Source organism: Helianthus annuus, chromosome 4, assembly GCF_002127325.2.
Source record: "Helianthus annuus cultivar XRQ/B chromosome 4, HanXRQr2.0-SUNRISE, whole genome shotgun sequence".
NCBI lineage: Eukaryota > Viridiplantae > Streptophyta > Magnoliopsida > Asterales > Asteraceae > Helianthus > Helianthus annuus.
In genome coordinates this window covers 49,214,785-49,234,205 of record NC_035436.2, presented here as the reverse complement: position 1 = coordinate 49,234,205, position 19,421 = coordinate 49,214,785, and the positions used below count along the sequence as shown (strand labels likewise).

The following is a 19,421-nucleotide window of genomic DNA, read 5'->3' as shown; positions in this document are numbered from 1 at the left end:
TGTACAAATTTTAATTGAATACATAAGATACAAAAGGTAAATTAGTTTTTTTGAAAAATTAATTACATAATCTTTTATCTTTAATCAAACTAGTGTGTTTTCGATGTCGCGCATTGCGCGAGAGACGTTTGTGTTTTCCTTACAGCGGCGGAACATTAGAAACTTGTTATCAAAAGGACTTTCCCCATGGTCCAGTTAAGTAGTTTTGGTGTTTACATATCAAGTCTTTTACATTAAACAATAAGCGGATCTTGGATGCAGCTTCCTTTCTTCGACAGCGTTGTCGGTGCTTTAGTTAGTTGTGTCATCATGTCGTCCTTTCTTCAACACCATAGTTTCAGGAAGGACCTGCATTTAATAATGTGATTTATTAAAATATTTTGTAAATAAGATGTTAAAATTTATGTGCCTTCAAGCATAGAGAATTGAAACAACCAATTAATCAAGAACAACATCAACCCAAATAAACGAAGTGTTGAAACTAATTTAAATGAGTTCATACTACATGTCATTGACCAAGTCATTCAAAGACCTCAAACTCCACTATTCTACACTTGATGTAACTTGACCATGGTTCATCTAAAAACTTAACCATTTGATTTTAAGTTTAAAATGTTCGCCTTTGAAATATAACAATATTCAGTGGAACAAAATAGCCAAATTATTGTCTTTAACTTAAAACCCTAAAGGCCTTTAACTATGGTGAACTTGAAGTTAAATGTGGACTTTGGGCTTCCTAACATTTCAAACCAGCAAAAGTAGGAAATAGTTAAAAAGAAAAGAGACTGAAACTACTCACGTGATTATAATATTTAGATTCTATGAAGCTAATTTTTAAGAAAAGTGAGACCATCAGCAAAAATTTCAAGTCAACCAAACGTAGTTAAGCTGGCTTATTTATTTGTTACTCTGGGTACTTGGGTTAACAAAACAACAATTTTAAGCAATGTTTTAGGAGCAAATATATTAATAGAAGATAATAACATTATTTCATTTGGACTATTTATGTAACATACTATAAGCTTTTATAATGATTATGAATATAGACATGTAACACCATTTTATAAGCTTTAAAAAAAACTTCATAAGCTTAAAAAAAGCACACTGAACTAAACTATTTATAACAGGACCAGGACTCAAAAATCATAAACACCTCTAAAATACTTACAGTGAATATTTATAGGCTTCACTTGGTTTTTCCCCCACCATTTGGTAAAGATTTAAGGAATCATCTAGCTATGACCGGGTAAAGAGCCTCCAAACATATAATAAACCAAAATATGACTTGGACAAACTCTGACATGGAAATTCGATTAAAAAGATCATGCCTCTTAGAAACCATTACAAACTCACGTAGCACATATCCAGCACGAAGAAAACACTTCCTATAATTAATTCAGCTCCCAACTCATAAAAACTGCAAAGGTAAAAACAAAACAAATACCTACAGGTGCTTGAGAGGCGAAAAAACATTTGTGTTCAACTTCCTCAATCGTTCTTACTCTTCTTTTCACCTTTCCTCCTTTGTCCGTAACCCCCTGTCTTGTCCAAACTATCGGCGTTATTCCATGAACAATGGTAGCTAGCACATAGGTTGAATATATGTGGCAAGTTTAGAAGAGGAATATATACCCTAAAACATGTGTCCCACAATTTCCAGAAATAAAAACCTACCTAAAATGCTGGTGAAAACCAAATGTAGCGGATCGGTATGGGCGATATCTTGTAATTAATAAGCAAAATCAATAACTCGGGAAAAGGCAACAAATATATAGAGTAGTTTGGGGCTTTTCTAGTATTGAAAGAAGGCAGACAACAGAAAGCAGTGATCTTGATATCCTTATCTTTCTCTGTCGTGTATCAGGGAAGTAGAAAAAACAAAAAGAAGTAAAAAAGTGGGTGCCGTCCTCGAACCGGCACCACTTGCGTCTTCTAAATTCCACTTCACCTCTAACAAAGTTGAGAACTAAAAAAACATTAAAGCAGTACATACATGTTCATTCCTGCATTAGCTGTTGAAGCTCAGAATCTTCAAAGCATATATTGTTCCTGGTGGCTACAAACATATCAAAAATAGAATGTAAAATTCCTTTTCAACAACAAAAAAATGAGAACAACTGCAAATCATCATTGATTCAAAGATCAAATCAATGCCATATACATAGAACATGCAACTTCCCATTCAACCTGTTGCCTCTTCTGCACGGGAGATTTTATCTCGAATGCGACCCATCCGATCCCACTCCCCTGTACTTCCCTTTAAACCCTTTCCATCCCGAATCGATTTCCACCGAAGAACTCCTCCATAACTTCCATTTCGACCCACTCTTACCAACTAAACCTAAACCATTCAAACAAACCCTAATTAGTACAATCCAGTTACCATAAAAACAACAAATCAAACACTTAATTCACAATTCAAATATTAAAGCCATCATCAAACAATCATAAACAGTTAAAATTACCTTATCAATCTTCATTGGTCCATCATCGGTTCTTATCTCCAGCTAGGGTTCGAGAACGACTTATTAGGGCAAACAAACCCTAACAGCCACACCGTCACAACATCATCAACGTCACACTGAAGCAATACGCATAATTAGGGTTGTGTGCTTACCCGTTCATTGAAATCTTCTCCTGGCCGTTCACCGGAACCTCAGCAGACGTTACTTACTCATCAGATCAACATTAGACGCCGGATTAAGGTTCAGTGACAACCGATCTAAAAAAATAGTGAACATGCAATAGAAAAGGGCTTACCGGAAGTTGATCGAAACCCTAACCGCTTGACCGCCGTCATTGTCAGAGCTGTGGCAGCAACTGATCGAACATACCTCGTCACTCTCCGGTAAAAACCATGTTCGCCGCCACCACAATGATGAACTCGTTGTCGTCAAGTGTTATTGACGCCGGCGAGAAGGTTCGTCATCGCTCTCTGTCTGTCTCTCAGCGTTATCTCTATCTGATTCTCTCAACCGGGTTCTAAAGCTGACCATCGTATTTGGTTGACCTTTGAAACTGATTTGGCATTAAATTTACAAAAATAGCCTTCAATTACTGTTCATTACGTTTAGTTTTTTAATATATAGGAAGATTTTGGTTAATTAATTAGTAATTATATTTTTCCCCTATTGTTTTTATTAACTATCTCACGATTTTGAAACGGCCACACTTTTTCATACGTTTATATTTAAAAAAATTATACCATAAATACGAGCAGTTTATTCTATTTCATTTGAGTATAATTTTATTGTAGTTTTTTTTAATTAAAAGAATTGTTATCTTAGTTGATTAATAGTGTTTAGTGTTTAGGGTGAGCAATAATCGAAGCTTTAACTTAAACTAGAGGTGTACAACTCCAAACCGTATTTTTTTAAACCATATCGGATTTTATCCATTTCGGATAAAGTCAAAGCATGGTCAAAACCGGATTGTGAAAATTCAGATCGAAGGTCCACAAAACTCAATCATATACACCCAATTTTTTGATTTAAAAAACATATAAAACAAATAGATATATAAATTAATCTAAAAAACTCATATGTTATCTGTTTTTAAAATTATTTATTGGTTATGTATAGGACTGGCAAACGGATTGGGTCGGGTCAGAACAGGTCATGGGTCAGAACAGGTTAGAGTTGGACTGGGTTAGGATCAAAATGGGTCAAATTAAAATAGGGTTGTTTTGGGTCGGGTCAGAACGGGTCCGGGTTGGAATGGATTTGTGTCCAAACGGGTCCGGGTCTAGTTCGAAATGGGTTTCGTGTCAAAACGGGTTGCCAATTCTAAAAACATGATTTCATCATTAATATACCTTTCGGTCGAGTCGAGACAGAGACCGAAAAAAACCCGACCAAAACAAAACCAAAAAAACGAAGCTAAAACGATACAAAAAATATGAAAAATTCAAAACCGAACGAAAATGAAACGAAACAATAAAACCAAAACCGAAACGAAACCGACTAACAAGTCTAGGGCAATAAAATATGAAAAATCCAAATTTTTCATATTTCTAATATTAAACAAAATGAAAATGAAACAAAAAATTGAAAAGATCAAAACCGATCAAAACGAAACAAAAAATCAAAACCGAAACGAAACCCGACCAAACCAAAACAAAAACCTGAAAACTGAACCAAAACGAAACAAAAAACTGAAAAGGAAGAAACCGGTCCGAAACGAAACCGGAAATACCGGTCAAAACGAAACAAAAAATCAAAACTGAAAACCGAAACAAAAAAAACGAACCGAAACGAAATAGAAAAAACTGAAAAGATCGAAACCGATCCGAAACGAAACTGAAAAAACTGATCAAAACGAAACAACAAATCGAACCGAACCGAAACCGAATAAACAAACCAAACAAAAACCAAAACCGAACTGAAACGAAACGAAACCAAAAAAACCTGAAAAGATCAAAACCGATCCAAAACTAAACCCAAAAAAAATGAAACAAAAAATCAAAACCGAACCGGAACCGAAAAAACCGATCAGATTGAAACAAAAAAAAAACGAAACGAAAAGAAACCCGTCCCGTGCGGAAACTCTTGTCGGGCCAAAACCTGTTGCGCTCTGAAACCCGTCCCGTGCGGAAACCCGTGTCGGCTCAAGCCGAACCAATCCTGTTCCAATCCAAAACCTGCCCTGTGTCGAAACCCGTCTCGGCCCGAAACTCAATTCGAACTGAACCTGTCCGATCCAAAACTCGTTTCGTGTCGTAATCCGTCTCATGCGAATACTTGCGCTGGCCCAAAACCCATTCCAATCCGAAACCAGTCCCGTTTCTTTAAGGCACTAACCCACGTCGACCCATTTCTTTAAAGTTGTCGACTCGTTTTGACCCAAAAATAACAAGATAAAATCTCAACTGACTCATTGTAACCCATGTAGTTAAAATATTTACCCAAACCAACCCATATAATTATAAAATCAACCCAAACTGGCCCACTTGAAAGATTTTGGGTCAAGATTGCCCCTATAGTTACATAGCATAAATTCATTAAAAACATATAAAATTAATAAATAAATAAATAAATAACTAAAATAAACTTCCCAAACTTCATCTTTATAGTTTTTTACAATATAAGGTAAAAAAAATAAAGCAAATAAATAATACATGGGTAAAATAAACTCAATAACATTCACAGAGAATATAAGAAACTGGATTTTTTTTAAATTCGTATCCGTATCCAAAAAAATCCGGATTAGATCCGATGCGAGAAGATCCAGAACAAATCCGGTGGGTCGAAAATTTTAAATTTCGCATTGGATCTGACGGATCCTGCCGAGTTATATCCGGTCAAAAAAAATCTGGTTTCCCATCAAATCGGTTTTGCGTTATTTTTGGGGTTGCTTTCATATTCGGAGATTTTGTACACCTCTAACTGTAAATGAATCGAAGGCAGGCGAAACCGAACTGAAATTAACCAATAAACAAATTAACCAAAACCAAATTAACAAAAAAAATTGTTCATCAGCTTTTTTTGTACCTTTGAAAAACCAAAACTAGCCGAAACGAATAATTCATATTTTCATACATTTTTAATTTTTATAACTTTATCACATGTGATGTTATATATATTCATTTCATGTGTTTCTAAGAAAAAACTTAAACATCAGATTTGTTTGGTTATTAATCGAAATTAACCAAACCAAATCAAAAACCAAAAATTTTAACAAATAAATAAAACCAGTTAACCAAAAATCATTTGGTTGATAAAATAGATTAACGTATGATATCACTCTTGACAATATATGTGTTTCTCACCACACTGCCCGTGCATTCTTTTAGTTTTAGAAAAATAATCTGCGGACTCCGTACTTACTATATTATCTTTTTTCCAACATTGATTTCTAATTATAACGTTTTAATCAGCAATAAAGTTTTATGAATACAGTATTTTCTTAGGCCAGACGGTATGGGGGTTCGTGCCCTCACGTCTTAGGTCCGGCGCCGGTCCTCCCTCCATTCCCCCCCCCCCCCCAACACACACACACCGGCAGCGTCAAGATCGTCGAGATATGGACGATGGAGACGGTCCACTACAGGACAAACCCCTCTTTCACACACCTATACATACAGCACATACATATATACATTTTAGGCTTATCCCCAATTTCCTTAACTCCATCCTCTTTGCCTCATTCTCACACCCAGTCTACATGACTACGTGACGAATCATTCTCCAAGGAAAGACCATCACCATACCACATAGCCTTACCTGTTAAAATTTTTCTATTTTGCCTTGTAATCAGCTAAAAAGTCTTATGAATACAGCATTTTCTTATCTTTAATTGTTTTCTATTTTGCTTTGTAATCAGCTAAAAAGTTTTATGAATACAGTATTTTCTTATCTGGTAATTGTTTTCGATTTTGCTTTGTAGTTTTATGAATACAGTATTTTCTTATCTGGTATGCAATAAATATCTTTCTATTGTGAAATATTATGTAAAAGAATTACGTAGTTATTAATAATAAATGATGAATAAGCACCACTAAACTCGATCAAAACTGAAACAAGCAACTCCAGCATTAAATATTTTAATTCAAAAAGTATCAAACAACCAAATAAAGTTCTAAAAACAGAAGTTTCTAAATGCAAGGCCCTCCAACATATCAAATATAGCATGCAATACATAACAAAGATTGTCTAATTCATTCTCTGGGCAGCCTCCTTGGCCAAAACCCGCTCTTTCGCCTTTGTCTTCGCCTGAGATTTGGAACCCATGATTCCACCACCCCACTTCTTCCTATACTCGTCATACTTGTCGTTAAAGTTGGCCTAAAACAAGAAAGATCAAAGCCAGTTTAAACTTATTTGATCATCTTAAAAGCTAAGTAAACAGTTAACTAATGGAAAGAAACGAACCTTGATAGCTTCTAAGATCCTGCTAAACTCCATTTTATCCTCGTTTTTGACTGTAGTCAAGCACAAAGCTGCTGCAGTCTTCTGATGAACAATCTGATTCATGACAAAAACATGTTAATATAATAAATTGTAAATAAAAATAAATGGGTATATATGTAAAATTTGAACTACTGCCCAAAGTTGATACAATTTTTTATGTCTATATGAATGTTTTTAAAAGTAGAGGCTGAATCTGCTTAGTATCTATTATAAAAGTATAATTGAACTGATCTAAACAACCCTTTTGCCCCAAATAAAATATAATAAAATAAAAACATTTTATATAAGAAAAACTTACAGCTCCAAGTCTAGATTTTCCCTTTACAATGCAATAAGGAATTTCCATCTTTCTGCACAACGCAGGAAGCCAGACAACCAACTCAATAGGATCAACGTCATGAGCAATGATAACCAATTGTGCCTTGTTCTGGAAATAACAAAATAAAGGTTTTAGGTTAGCACAAGGCAAATTAAAGTAAACATTATATAAAAACTTTCGTATAAATAAAAATGTGACAGCCAACCTGCTCGATGAGATATGTGACGTGATTGAGACCATACTTCACGACAATAGGCTTCTTTGCTTCCACAGTTTTTCCTTCAGACTCAGCTTGAGCTTTTTTCAAAAGGCGTTCCTTTTTGGCAGCCTTGTCTTCGGGCCTGTACTTGAGCAGCATCTTGAACAAATTGGTTGCTACATGGAAAAAAACAGATATGTCAAACAGCTGCTAAAACAAATACGCGTAATCATAAACTAGTGAAAATTGTTTGATCTACATGTTCTAATATACTTCTACACTCCAACAGTTTAAAACAGGTAGAAAAAAGCCAAACAAAAAACATCACTCAAAAATCAACCACTATTTAACTTCTAAAGAGGTTATTAGCAAATATTCAGTCTAGGAGTTTTCATAACTTGTAAGGCCACCCGTACTGGGGGTTTTTGGCGTTTTTTTTCCCCAAAAAAAACGCCCAAACACACCATCTAAACTCCCCAGGGGGCTTTTTTTTTGAAAAAAAAAAAGTTGCCACAGCGTGCTTTTTTAAACGCCTTCAAATTTTTCTTTGGCCAATAGCAATTTTTTGATGGTTTTTTTATTTAATTCTATTACACCCCTTCTAACGTAATGCCCCACAATGCCGATATCCCCACTACACCCCTTTTACAATAATGCCCACATGTTGACTCGACCGCCACATGACGCAAAATGCCCAAGGGTCTTCTCCCTCCCACTACACATGGTCTTATCAAAGTGCGAGAGAAACAAACCATTAAAAAAAATAATACAGACATACAGTTGCATTCCAAAAAGCATTTTAACACTAACATAGCAAGCGAAGCACCCAATTTGTAACTAGTTAGCCATTTTTAAACATTCTAAACATCTATTTTCTCTAAATAGAAGTTAACAACCAACCTATAAATAAATAAATAAATAAATAAAACAATAAAAATTAGTTAAAGTTCCTATAAAAACTTGAACAAAACTTTCAACAATGACTAAGAGCAATGATCATTATTATTCAGTAGTTAAACCAAGCAAACCTAAACTCTAAATCAATATCAACACATGCTTCATTATCAGACTTGCAGCTATATTTCATTTTGGTGTTACAACACCAACAAACAACCAATTATTAAAGGCTCAACATTCACAAACAAATCAATCCACAAAAAACATGAATTAACTATCAAAATGATGAACTATTTCAACACATACCTAGATTCTTATCAAGCGTCTTAGTGAACTGATTCAAAGCCGGTGGAACCTTCAACCTCTGTTTCAAAATCCTCCTCTTCCTCTGAATCCTGACAACTTGTGGCCATCTAACAAACCTATGCACATCCTTCTTCGGCGGCAACGCTCCACCGATTCCAAACTGCTTCGGCCTCTTCTCAAACAACGGATTCACCACTTTCTCCTGAACCACCACAACAGCGTTAATTCAAATTTAAATCGTAAATTAAAAGTTAAAACTGAACATGAACAGAAACCCTAACAAATGTTGTGTTGAGAGATCGTACCGTTTTCTTCTTCGTTGCTAGCTTTACTCCTTTCTTAGGGGCCTTCAGTCGATTGAAATTATGTTAGTGAAATGTAAGAAGTAAGTAAATGAAATTGAAAATGATAAAATTGGGCACTCACCATTGTTGTAAGCTTGAGATTGAAGAAGGTCTGCAGACGGCGGTGGTGAAAAGAGTTTTTTTCTGTTTATAAGAAAGATGAGGTTTTGATAGGTTAGGGTTTCATGTGTGTTGGGCTGATGAATTGGGCTGGGCTTCTTGAGCCCTGAAGCCCGTTTAGAGTTGAGGTTATTGGTATGTTTGGGCTAGGCCACACTCGTATAGGAACAAGAATGGTAGTTGCAAGCCACTCACGACTCGGGATCGGATCTATAAAAAAACTCAAAAGGAGTGTAGTTTTATGGAGCCCGAGCTCGAGTCTTGTTTATCTTTTTAGTTTTAATTTAAACTTTTTTTAGATTTCTAAGTATTAATTAACATCCGGTCTAGCTCGAGTCAGGCTTTGGCTCATTTAAGGTATAGCAGGGTGCAGACAAGCTCGAGCCAAGCTTTGGCTTGTTTAAGACTTTCCTCAAATTAGTTTGATCCGATCCTAAGCTTCAATTTCTATACACGAGTCGAGCTCAAGCCCAAAAACCTAGGCTAGAATCGAGCTCGAGCTTCAGCAAAGCTTAATGAGCCAAGCTCCGGTAGTGAAAGGCTCGGGCTTAGCTCGGTTTGGCTTGGTTTGCTTGCATCCCTAGTGGACAAGAGTGGATTAAATTACTAATTTTAAATTTCAATTTATATGCTACCATTGTTACACTCTTTCCCTTGTAGAATTGTTACACTCTTTTCCTTCTAGTATCTCAACATATAGATAACCTATTTAACAAATGCATCAAGATGACAAAAATGGTCGAACCAGATAAAAGAACATTTAAATCATAAAGGAATACTCATCAAGCTCGCATAATCCTAAAATAAGTATCATAACCGTGTATAGGACTTTAGACCAAAGTGTGTAAAATATTCTAAGTATCAAAACATATATATACAATTATACAAACATCATATGGATGGCTCATAAGGTGAACGGAGTGGATCGGTAAACACAGTGGCAAAGCGGTTTACCGAGCGGTAACACCGCCACTGTCTGTGTTTACCGCTAGGCAAACATGGATGATCGGTGAACCTTTACCGAATCGGGGAGAGAGAGATAGGTGTGTGGTGGGATCCATGCCTTCTCAACCAATCACACTTTTTTTCTTTTTTTTTTCATAGTTTACCTAAACCCCATTAGGTAAACCACCGCCAACGTTTTTGAGCATTAGGTAAACAATTTAGGTGAATTGACATAGCACTGTCTGATTGGGTGAATGAGGAGTTTACCTATTCCAAATAGGTAACCACTCCCTTCACCCTAAGCCTTCTATAAAACAAGTATCATAGTGGTTAGATGCTCTCAAAGCATATAAAAGAAGACATTGTAGACTGATCATACGTCATGGATGGTAATATGGTATCACTCCTATTGTCGCAATGACATAAGCATGATGGGACTAATTGAAACATACTAACCTATGGAACCAAATAAATTTATCAATGATGCATAATATGAAACAAACATGCAACATGCATTATTGGCATGACAAAAGATCCAATTTCAAATATATGTAGTAGCATATCAGATATCATATGAACCAACAGTCCATACGTAAGCTTGTCCAGTAGGCTACAACTCAAGTTTGCACGACAATAGACCATCAAACCATCAACCGCTACATGTACCACCAACCAGGGTGTAAACAAAGAGATCCTGATGAACCTTCCAAAAACCAACGTTCCATAAACGTACTAATAAAAGCGTTCAACGTTACAAAAAGAGAATCATCCTCTAACCGTTAGCTCGCTCACGTTCGATCCACATACCAAGTGAATCTGAATACAAAGTTAGTGAACACGATACATTATAAACCACTTACACCCCAAGGTCAGCTCATGCCTTCTTTGGCCTTCCTCTTCCTCTCTTAGCCGATGCAGCTCCACTATCCTCCTTTTTGGCAGCAGCAGGGCGGCCTCTTCCACGGCCTCTGCCAGAAGCCTTCCCGCCTCGTTTACTCTTTGTTTCAGCAACAGCATTAGCTTCTGGGTCACTATCATCATCGTCTTCTTCATTGTTTTCCTCTTCGTCTTCTGGATCAGAAGCTTCTTTGGATTTCTTCCTCTTGTTGGATGTTTTTGCTGCAGCGGCAGCCCGTTTTTCCTCTTGTTGGATGTTTTTGGCAGCAGGAGGGCGGCCTCTTCCACGGCCTCTGCCAGCAGCCTTCCCGCCTCTTTTACTCTTTTTTTCAGCAACAGCGTTAGCTTCTGGGTCACTATCATCACCGTCTTCTTCATTGTTGTTTTCCTCTTCGTCTTCTAGATCAGAAGCTTCTTTGGATTGCTTCCTCTTGTTGGATGTTTTTGCAGCAGCAGCAGCCCGTTTTTTTGATTGTTTGGCGGGTGATGGTTCCGCCCTAGGTTCTTCGACGCCTTCACCATCATAAATTTCAAGCTGCACAGAGCCAGTGACGTATTCCAGTAAATATTAAAAAAAAAATTAAAAATAGTTGGAATAAAATGATTCTAAGTTACAAGTTCGGTTTACCTGATCAAGTTGATCACCGGCATTTGTTCGGTCCACAACCACCAAAGAATGCGCAAAACCACATGCAACACTGCACGATAACATAATAATCACACGGGTGTAAAAACATTAACGTGTTTTGTATGCACATTTTGAAAATGCGTGTGTGATGCTTAGAATCAGATAGCTAGAATTTAGAAACAGGTTTGTAGAAAATAGTGTTTGGAATTGTAAAAATAACTTAAATCAGATGTTCGAGTATTTGACAAATTTCAATAAATTTAAAATTATTCAATAAAATGACCACAAATAACATTTCTTTTTTGAAATAATTAGAGGCGAATTAAAAATCTCACTCAAATTATTAGGTTAATAAAACATGATACGTTTATCACATAGCTTAACCAAGTACTAACTAACCTGATAACATGCATATCTTCAAGGGCGTCTACCTTCTTCGGGATTGCAGAAGATCTGCAACTCATAAACACAAAATTAATTTGGACCCGCTGGAAGACAGAAAAAACACAAACAACGAAACAATAAGAAAAGTAACATACTTCTGCTGGTGGGGCCCATATCCAAGTTCACCCGAGTGACATTGCCCCCAACTTATGCACGAGCTCTCAGCACCAACAAAATGGTGCATATAGCCTGAATCCATGCACCGTACATTCCAACCGCTAAAAAACAGATAAAAATAAATAAAATTAAAAACCATAAAGTTGCCATGACATCAAAATTAGTTGAAAAGAAGGTGGAAACCTGAGATCCATGAGCGGTTTAGGGTACATCAAATCATCACCGGTGTTCTTAATCTTGCCCCACATGTACATCTGCCCTGCACCTGAAATTACAAATTTGCCACTCGATCCAAGAGAACGTAAACGATCACCAAAAATTGTGTCCGAGAAGCAAATAACAAAAGCGCGTACCAGCAGTAACAGCAGAATTTGCAGAACCAGCAGAAAGGATTGCACCCGGAGGTAAAACATTATGCTTGGTGAAAACATCAACACGACGAGGAGTAAACTCGTCCTTTTGCTCTCTATGTCCAAGCCTGTATCATTGTATAAGGAAATTTAAATGTAACGGGACGGTAAAAAAGTAAGTTACTAACGGGACTTAAAATAAGAAGTACCAACCTTCCATATCCTCCGAAGCCCCACCTAGAGCAAATTTACGAAGCAAATGTTTAGTAAAGAAGAACCACATCAATTAATCATCAAAAAACTTTCATTTCATCAATATTTGGTAACAAGAGTGCAAGAAAGCTTACGTGTAAACGTAGCCCTTTGAGTCCACAGCAACTGAACACAACCACGTTAGATACAGAAGAATCATAACAAAAAAAATAAAAAAAAACAAACAAGATTAATATAAAAAGTTAAAAACCTGTATGATTTGATCCACACGCCACGTTTACAATGGTTTCGTCAGCAAAAGAAGCTATTGCAGTGGGGCGAGGTTGTGCCTCGTAAGCAAGCTTAACAGAGCTATCTTTAGTATTATACTGAAAATAAAATAAAAAAAATTTATGATCTCATAATCATTATAATTTTTAATGAAAATAACTAAAACGAAGAAAACTGTGGCAAAAACGTTACCTCCATGTCAGATCCATGTCCAAGTTGACCATACTGTGGAAGTCCAGCAGTTCTAGAAGCCATAAACAACGTAAATTCAAGTTACATTTGGTCTAATTTGACATATAGCAAATGAACATTATGAACAAAAATATGTGCACCATACAGTATAGAAGCGCCTTCAACAGAAGTCAACCAAACGGTAAAGTCAGCTCCGCAAGCAACCTTTGTGACTTCAGTTACCAAACAGCGTACCGGGTCCAACTCAAATTCTACAAAAGAAAATAGATTCTGCTTTAGTTATCAGGTTATTTAGGGGTTAAATAATTAAACATTGTGGTCTCGATAAAACAAGTAGTTTGATGAGCTCACCCTTTTTTGCTGAGCCTGTACCAAGCTGACCGTGTTTATTCCAACCAAAAGAAAAAGAGAGACCATCTTCGGTTGCTATGACGGTATGAGATTTCCCACTTCCTGCTTTAACAACTTTGTACCTGAAATATTTAAAAAAAAACAAATCAAGAAACACTGACTATTGAGTATTAAAAGTGGCAAAATGCATGGATTTGGTAATGGGTCAAAACGGATACCGTTGAAGATTAAAGGTACAATCTAGATGATAATCTAGACTAAATTTGAGTGTAAAATGATAGGTTTTGGATAATAAACTTATCCAGACTATAACATCTTGCCTCTTTTTACAAAAAAAAAAATGTTGTTTTCGTCATATTTTTATTTTAGTCTACTAAATCATTAAAAAATTAAAGATTCATAAGCTACCAAACTTTCAAAGATACTTTTAAGTATATTCTAATTCTCATTATTCAATATCACATGATCAATTTCAAAACACACATCCAAGCATACCCTAAGTTTGCACACCCACATGATTAAAACACAATCTCACAAAATAAACCGCTAAGACCATGTGTAGTGGGGCTTAAAACTAATGTCCCTCCCTTGGGCATGAAGCGACACGTGGCAATCCAGTCAGCATTGGGGCATTATGGGGCATCAGTTTAAAATGAGTATAGTGGTATAATGCCCAATAATGCTCCAAATGATTACTCATTTCTATTTCCAAATTTCCTATTGGCCCAGTCAATTAACCTTTTGATCAACAGGCGTTTTAAATGAAACGCCCAAGCCACTTTTTGAAAGAAAACGCCTAGGGGGGCAGTGTGGTGGGCGTGGTTAGGCATCATGGGGCAAAAAACGCCCAATTCCTTTGCCACCACACATGGTCTAAGACAAATCCGTGCACAAAAACCAAATAAAAACTCACGAAGCAAGCGCCGAGACTATGGTGGGCATATCCCGTCGAACCCGGTCTCCATGTCCAAGCTGACCCTTCTGCATACACGCAATCATTTTCAAACAACAACAAAATTAGCTTCAATTTCTCATAATGCAGTTTAGTATTTAAACATTTCGTCAACAAAAAAAATATAAAATAAAATTAAAATATTGTTACAACAATATTTCACAATAATATTTGGTACTTCAACTTTTGGTCATATAAGAAAATAAAATAAAAATCTTGTTACAACAATCTTTCACAGTAAAATTTAGTACTTCAACTTTTGGTCATATAATAAAAATAAAATAAAATCTTGTTACAACAATCTTTCACAATGAAGTTTAGTACTTAAGCTTTTAGTAAAAAGAAAACATAATTTAAAAAAAAAAAAAAAAAAAAAAAAAACTTGTTACAGCAATTTGAACTAGAAATGTAACCAACTTACATCATTGCGTCCCCAAGTAAAGCAACGTCCATCAACATCCAGTGCAACACAATGTACAGCCGCTACACAGAAAAAGGTAAAAAAATTTACATAAACCCTAGAAACAAAAAAAAATCATTCTAAACCAAAACGGCGACGTATTACTCAACAAAACTCACCACAACCAGCTGCAACATAACGAATATCAACGCCGACGAGTGGCCGGAGCCGCGTGGGAGAAACCAAGTTAAGCTCCGATGAACCCTTACGGCGGCCAACGTCGTCCCACTCAGTCACACCACAGAACAACAACTCTCCGCCTTTCACCTCTTCTTTCTTCTCATTCTCCGCCGTCGCCGTCGTCATCTCCGATCAAATGGCCGGAAACAGAATTGTGGTTACTGAAACCCTAACTTTTGAAAACAGGAAATGTATTCAGTCTTTAAATATAGAAGGTTTGTTTCATTTCCAATGTTATTTCATTTTTGTAAAAACAATATTTTTTGTTTTTGAGTTGTTGCCAGTGAGATTTTCCCGCCTTTTTGAATTAGGGTTTGTTTGGATAATGTTCCATAGGTTGTTTCTTAGATGGATTTGGGTGGATATGGAGTATGGCCCACTAGGCCACTACTATAGTACCATATTCCATGTTTTTGTATGTACATGGAGAAGTTGAATTATGTGTTGTCATTATTTGATTATAATATTGGATATTTTAGTGATTGTGGTTTTTGATAACAAACAATCGGATATCTTCCTATATATTAAAATTTGAACTTAATGAATAGTAACGCTTTGAACAGTACACGGGGTGTCTTCGTAATTTCAGTTGCCTACAAAGATGGTCATAAGGTTAGACAGAGAGAGCGACAGAAAGGGGAGAGACGGTGGTTCCAGGCGTCACAGAAGGGGGTGGAGACGGTGGTTCCATTGTGTACGCTTCACCACTGCGCCGACGTGTAAACCAGCTGTCTCGCGAGGAACTCTCCGGCGATGCCGGTAACTGTCCGGCAAACCTAGGGTTCCGCCATGACCTCATATGGCGGCGGCGTTGATGGTGTTCTGATTAATGAGCACCGATGGTTAACAGATTCAACGGAGATGAAGACAACTGCCATACGAGTTAGTTCCGACATATTTTCCGGTGAGTCTTCGGTAAGCCTCTTTTCTTTTGCATGTCGTTTTTTTAACCAAGATCGGTGTCTTTGAAGGCGTTTGAGCGGCGGAGAGATGATGCTAGGGTTCCGGTGAAGGTCCGGCAAAGTTCGGGTACCCTGATTCAGATGTGCGTCTTCTAGCTACAGTTAGGTCGGGGTCACATGGCTCTTAAACTAATGATATGTGTTGATTCAGTAACCGTAGGTGCTCCGCTCACCGATTTAGAGTCTCTGGCGAGTTCCACACCAGTGTAGATCGATAACCACAAAGGTTAGTGTTTTTGGGCTCTTTACTCATTTTCATTGTTTCAAGTTACTGATGATGATTCCGACAATTATTCGAGTATAGTTGTCAAATTTGTTGGATTGTGGATTTGGAATGATGAATTTTGGGATTAAAGAGGGATATATATGATGCATGCCTTTTTCAATATTGTTATTGAACCTAAAATTGTAGGGGTCAACATGATTCATCCATTATGTTACCTTTTTAAAAGAATCAATAAATAAGTTATTGACAATGCAAACATCAAGTGAGAAAGTTGGATTGTTGATATCAAGAGTCCAAAGGAATTATTTAAATTAGATGGGTCAAACGGGTCGAAAGCATCATAAAATTATAAGATGTCAGTTATAAAGCTAGTTATAAAGTTGGTTTTGTTGCAAATTAGTTGTGATTTATGAAAATATATTTTGCCCAATATTAGGCTGGAAAAAAATCGACTGTTTCTTTTTAAACTTTCAAGTCTCAGAAGGGCATCAAGCAACAACGCTCAACACTACTCCGCTCTCAAACTTGACGCCCTCGACACAACCACGACCAACTCGAAGGCTTTCGTTAGGCGATTACGACTCTGCCAAGTATGCTTTGACAATTTAGGTTACTATTTTACGATGATGCGCTATGTATGTAAGGTATTCAAGAAAATGCTTTGATGGGTTTTTTTTTATTTAAACCTCTGTTATGGTTAATGTTATTTATCACCATTTTGTGGCAAATTTTGTCTGTTTCGTTTTGATTTTGATTGGTGATAACCGTAGTTGTCTCCGATCTTTAATATTTAGAGATGCTTCCTTTCACATTTTTATTTTTCAGTAAATTTCGTGGTTTATGTAGGGCTTATGGTTTCAAGTTATTTCATTTAAACAATTTCTTTTGTACAACAATAGGAGGTTCGAAATTGTGATGTGAAGATGCATGCAGTTACCAAGCTTGCTAGCAACCTTCTGAGGATTCCTCTTTCTAATACCAGTAATCAGATGCCCAAGTGTGTGGTATTATATGGCAGGTATGTACAGAACTACAGATACAAAATTGCATTTTTAAGTGATTTTTTTTTTCATTTTTGATTCATCCAGATTTGAATGAATGAATGATCGTTCGTAATGCATCTTGGTAGTCATATCCAATATCCATCAAACTTTATTTAGAAAAATATAGAACCATATTCATGAGATGCTTAAAACTGCATCTAAACCATTGAAGTAACATATAAAATAAAAAAAAAGATAACTTTGCGGTTAAATTGTTTCATGTCAACCCAACCTGATTCAACTGTAATATGTGATCAGGCCATATTGAATGTGTTGAATTAACAAAATAAACTTTTCAGGTTATTTTCAAAACATGGAATTCTAACTAACGATTACAAAGTTACCCTTAGTTGTAAGTTGTTTTCTTGAAAATATATGTCGTAATCATCTGTATCAGTTTGGCTATATATTTATATCTAATACAAGTTTCTGAATCATGGTTTTTTTAAATGCCCCTAAGCATTCCAAAGCGCATACAAATATGTCATTACATTTTGATTATATATATGTTCTGTTGCAGTTTATGAGTTAATGCTCTACCTTTTTCTTTTCCCAATATGTTCAGGCTTTGCGACGAGCGATTTAGATTTCAAGTACACTAATTTGGCAAGCAAGGTAAGGTTCAGAGGTTCTTTCTTTCCAAATTGCATATTATTTACACTTGAAATGTAAATATAAATATTAATGCAATACTTAGATTTATTTGTCAACCTCTTAGTAAAATTCACAAGAATAGATTGTTGACTCTTATCCTTTTTATATGCAGATGTTGAAACTTTGATTATAGTGCCTAATTCATAAAGTTATCGAAATTTCGTTTAAATCTGTTGTTGCAGTTTAATCACTGAAATTAAGTTTGCTTTTTGAATTTTGTAGTTACATGAATTGTATATAGATTTATACAGGGTTGAGCTGGTTTGGTAACGGGCGCCACCCTCTCCAACTCATCATCTATAGCGCCCCGAGGCGCTATACCTCCACACCCTCGGATTTAAAGGGGGGCGCTATAGGAGGGGCTCCATCATGGTAACGATGGAGAAGGGGCGCTATAGAAGGGGGCCACCTGATTTAAACCAATGAAATCTTTTTTTTTTTTTAATTTGTTTAATAAGGGGCTCCATCCACACCATCAAATTAAAGGGGGCTCCATGGCTGAGGTGGATCCTAGGTGGCGCTGACGTGGCCTGATAAAGCCCCTAGGGGGCTCCAACCACACCCTCCAGCTTAATTCTTTGCTAAAACTGAGTTAATTAACTTTTCAAATCATGTTTATTGTTATGAATATCCATTTGATCGTGATGGTATGGCCATAGATGTTAACGGTTATCAAACATGTAGCAAAACAAGATATGTATGTGTGAAATGATTTAAGAGTTTTTATGAAATGAAAATACACTTAGGTGACTTTTATTCTTTTAACCCATTTGAGTTAGTTTTAGTTTAAGTGCATTCTGAAGTAGACATGGTAAATTATGGTGGGCAAAGGGCTGGCGGTGGTGGTGGATTTTCAGTGATTTTGTAGATGTCTTTTTATCTAAATAGCGAAAGGGTCGCCGTAAAGAGCTTATTTGTCACTTCAACATCCGTCTCCGAATACAAAGGTATGCTTAAATGAACCCAATCTGCGAAACCATTTACCCTACTAGCGAATCTGCTTTCTCACATAACTAGATTGAAACTAACCAACATATAGCCTTGTTTTTGATTGTTAGGAATGCTACTAGAAATGACACCGGCAGGCGGCAACTACAGTGGCAATCAATCAAAGCATGAAAAGCACACTATAATTTTGGTTCTCATTGTATAATAAAAAATCGCAATCAGTTGCTTAAGTTTGTACGCTGTGTTTTACGCCGCCGCAACGCGCGGCGGGTAAAAATTCTAGTTGTATTGAATCTTGGTCTCCCATATAGATAAAGTATTATTTATACGTATCTATACTATATATTATAACTAGGTGTTGCCTTGCCGTATTGCGGGGCAATGGTCGAATAATTCTTAACCAAATAAAAAAAACAGTACCATAGTTTTGCTAGAAAGAAAAGGTAAAAAGAGTGTTAGGCAACTCCTTGACACGATTTTTAGCTGGGGCAAAGTC

At 36.4% G+C, this 19,421-nt stretch overlaps 3 protein-coding genes and 1 long non-coding RNA gene across 30 annotated transcripts; 1 reads left to right on the top strand and 3 right to left on the bottom strand.

Annotated features, from left to right (window-relative positions):
* Positions 1–30: 30 nt before the first annotated feature.
* On the bottom strand, positions 31–3,009 carry LOC110936382. 11 transcript variants are annotated; one of them, XR_002589944.2, is made up of 6 exons: positions 2,761–3,009; positions 2,466–2,669; positions 1,994–2,341; positions 1,675–1,722; positions 1,169–1,582; positions 31–348 (listed from the first exon to the last, which is right to left on the bottom strand). It is a non-coding gene; the product is annotated as an uncharacterized LOC110936382 (long non-coding RNA). The 11 variants fall into 11 exon arrangements; XR_004891076.1 differs by having other exon boundaries at positions 1,169–1,722; positions 1,994–2,056; positions 2,188–2,341; XR_002589947.2 differs by having other exon boundaries at positions 1,169–1,296; positions 1,445–2,341.
* Positions 3,010–6,507: 3,498 nt separating this feature from the next.
* Positions 6,508–9,134, bottom strand: LOC110936384 (60S ribosomal protein L7a-2). The gene is made up of 7 exons (XM_022178752.2): positions 9,056–9,134; positions 8,935–8,976; positions 8,630–8,831; positions 7,433–7,602; positions 7,207–7,335; positions 6,870–6,962; positions 6,508–6,782 (listed from the first exon to the last, which is right to left on the bottom strand). The coding sequence occupies exons 1-7, from the start codon at positions 9,056–9,058 to the stop codon at positions 6,651–6,653; spliced, it is 771 nt and encodes a 256-aa protein (XP_022034444.1). The 5' UTR covers positions 9,059–9,134; the 3' UTR covers positions 6,508–6,650.
* A 1,584-nt stretch (positions 9,135–10,718) lies between these two features.
* On the bottom strand, positions 10,719–15,411 carry LOC110936385 (protein RCC2 homolog). Its single transcript, XM_022178753.2, has 15 exons — positions 15,032–15,411; positions 14,874–14,935; positions 14,414–14,481; positions 13,501–13,622; positions 13,295–13,400; positions 13,150–13,201; positions 12,938–13,055; positions 12,822–12,852; positions 12,688–12,711; positions 12,478–12,602; positions 12,308–12,389; positions 12,103–12,225; positions 11,963–12,016; positions 11,564–11,633; positions 10,719–11,470 (listed from the first exon to the last, which is right to left on the bottom strand). Exons 1-15 carry the CDS (start codon positions 15,216–15,218, stop codon positions 10,913–10,915), a joined length of 1,782 nt encoding a protein of 593 aa, XP_022034445.1. The 5' UTR covers positions 15,219–15,411; the 3' UTR covers positions 10,719–10,912.
* LOC110936386 lies at positions 15,192–19,251 on the top strand. 17 transcript variants are annotated; one of them, XM_035988890.1, is made up of 10 exons: positions 15,192–15,307; positions 15,656–15,996; positions 16,064–16,137; positions 16,206–16,280; positions 16,762–16,924; positions 17,180–17,298; positions 17,623–17,675; positions 17,889–17,938; positions 18,866–18,924; positions 19,036–19,251. In XM_035988890.1, exons 5-10 carry the CDS (start codon positions 16,904–16,906, stop codon positions 19,094–19,096), a joined length of 363 nt encoding a protein of 120 aa, XP_035844783.1. In that variant the 5' UTR covers positions 15,192–15,307; positions 15,656–15,996; positions 16,064–16,137; positions 16,206–16,280; positions 16,762–16,903; the 3' UTR covers positions 19,097–19,251. The 17 variants fall into 17 exon arrangements, 7 of the variants coding, with proteins under 7 accessions (XP_035844783.1, XP_022034450.1, XP_022034448.1 ...); XM_022178758.2 differs by having other exon boundaries at positions 16,756–16,924; XM_022178756.2 differs by having other exon boundaries at positions 16,717–16,924.
* Positions 19,252–19,421: the final 170 nt, after the last annotated feature.

What these genes read in the sequence shown, in the direction of transcription:
- LOC110936385 (XM_022178753.2), bottom strand. Translation starts at nt 15,218, where the DNA reads ATGACGACGGCGACGGCGGAGAATGAGAAGAAAGAAGAGGTGAAAGGC. An exon ending in GACATGGATCTGACATGGAG is followed by an intron (nt 13,056 to 13,149) that starts GTAACGTTTTTG and finishes TTTTATTTTCAG; the next exon opens with TATAATACTAAAGATAGCTC. An exon ending in TCAAAGGGCTACGTTTACAC is followed by an intron (nt 12,712 to 12,821) that starts GTAAGCTTTCTT and finishes AATTTGCTCTAG; the next exon opens with GTGGGGCTTCGGAGGATATG.
- LOC110936386 (XM_035988890.1), top strand. Translation starts at nt 16,904, where the DNA reads ATGATGCGCTATGTATGTAAG. An exon ending in TTACAAAGTTACCCTTAGTT is followed by an intron (nt 17,676 to 17,888) that starts GTAAGTTGTTTT and finishes CAATATGTTCAG; the next exon opens with GCTTTGCGACGAGCGATTTA. An exon ending in ATCCGTCTCCGAATACAAAG is followed by an intron (nt 18,925 to 19,035) that starts GTATGCTTAAAT and finishes TTTGATTGTTAG; the next exon opens with GAATGCTACTAGAAATGACA.
- LOC110936384 (XM_022178752.2), bottom strand. An exon ending in TAGCAACGAAGAAGAAAACG is followed by an intron (nt 8,832 to 8,934) that starts GTACGATCTCTC and finishes GTGGTGGTTCAG; the next exon opens with GAGAAAGTGGTGAATCCGTT. An exon ending in GAAAATCTAGACTTGGAGCT is followed by an intron (nt 6,963 to 7,206) that starts GTAAGTTTTTCT and finishes GTCATGAATCAG; the next exon opens with ATTGTTCATCAGAAGACTGC.